At 32.3% G+C, this 956-nt stretch overlaps 1 protein-coding gene across 1 annotated transcript in view; it reads left to right on the forward strand.

The window, feature by feature from the left end:
- Positions 1-623: 623 nt before the first annotated feature.
- LOC101514724 (ATP-dependent DNA helicase Q-like 3) overlaps positions 624-956 on the forward strand; it is a 10381-nt gene continuing 10048 nt past the window's right edge. Inside the window, exon 1 of the mRNA XM_073370844.1 lies at positions 624-707. Coding sequence (XP_073226945.1) covers positions 636-707 — 72 coding nt within the window. The 5' untranslated portion in view covers positions 624-635. The remainder of the gene's footprint in view (positions 708-956) is intronic.

Here is a 956-nt window from a genome sequence, read left to right on the forward strand (position 1 = left end):
AAGAAAAGTTGTAGCCAAATTAGATGAAATGCTTAAAATGATATTTTAAGATAAACTATTTAAACCAATTTTTCATCTGAAGCTTTATTTTTAAAATTCCTTTTTAAAAGTGTTATAACAAAAAGATAAAATACTATAAAAAACATTTTTAAAGGATTCTTAAACAAATGGGTCCAAATATGTAGCAAACAAACTCTTAATTGAATGGAGGGGATTTAAGTAGGAAATTTTCATTAATTTTTGGGCGAAATTTCGTTCTTTTTGTGTTGCTCCAGGAAGGGATTGTTTTTGCCTTATGCCAACTGGAGGAGGCAAGTCAATGTGTTATCAGATTCCTGCATTGGCAAAAGCAGGAATCGTGCTTGTAGTTTGTCCTTTAATAGGTGAATGGCTTTTATATTTTTTTTCTAGAGTTTGTATCTTTGAACTCTGTAAATTTTGTCTGATAAATCGCTCGGGTTTGCGACTGAGGATACTGGTTGTGATTTCTGACTTTTTGTTCTGCTGAGTGGTGGCAGCCTTAATGGTATGCATCTTTTTCATTTTATCAGTTTATTATTTTTTCATACATGTTGAATTTATGAGCTAAGCGTTTGTTTTGGTTTAAATGGTTCCTTTTTTAGGAAAACCAAGTGATGGCACTAAAGGAGAAAGGAATCGCTGCAGAGTTTCTCTCCTCAACAAAAACGGCAGTTGCAAAAGATAAGGTGGATTATCATAATGTTGCTGATATCGTATTGCAAATGGCTAGTATAATAAGTGCAAAATATTAGGATTTATATTGGATTGATTTTGTTTTTTTTATGGATTTAAAAGGATATTATCTCTAGTAAATTCACGCTTCTCAATGAAATTGCTAGAATTCCTTCATATCTTATGCCTGAACTTCATTATTGGGCTACTGACTTTCGATTATAAAATTTCCCCCTTGTTTTGTTTGGGGGTAGGGTAGGGAA

Source organism: Cicer arietinum, chromosome 1, assembly GCF_000331145.2.
Source record: "Cicer arietinum cultivar CDC Frontier isolate Library 1 chromosome 1, Cicar.CDCFrontier_v2.0, whole genome shotgun sequence".
NCBI lineage: Eukaryota > Viridiplantae > Streptophyta > Magnoliopsida > Fabales > Fabaceae > Cicer > Cicer arietinum.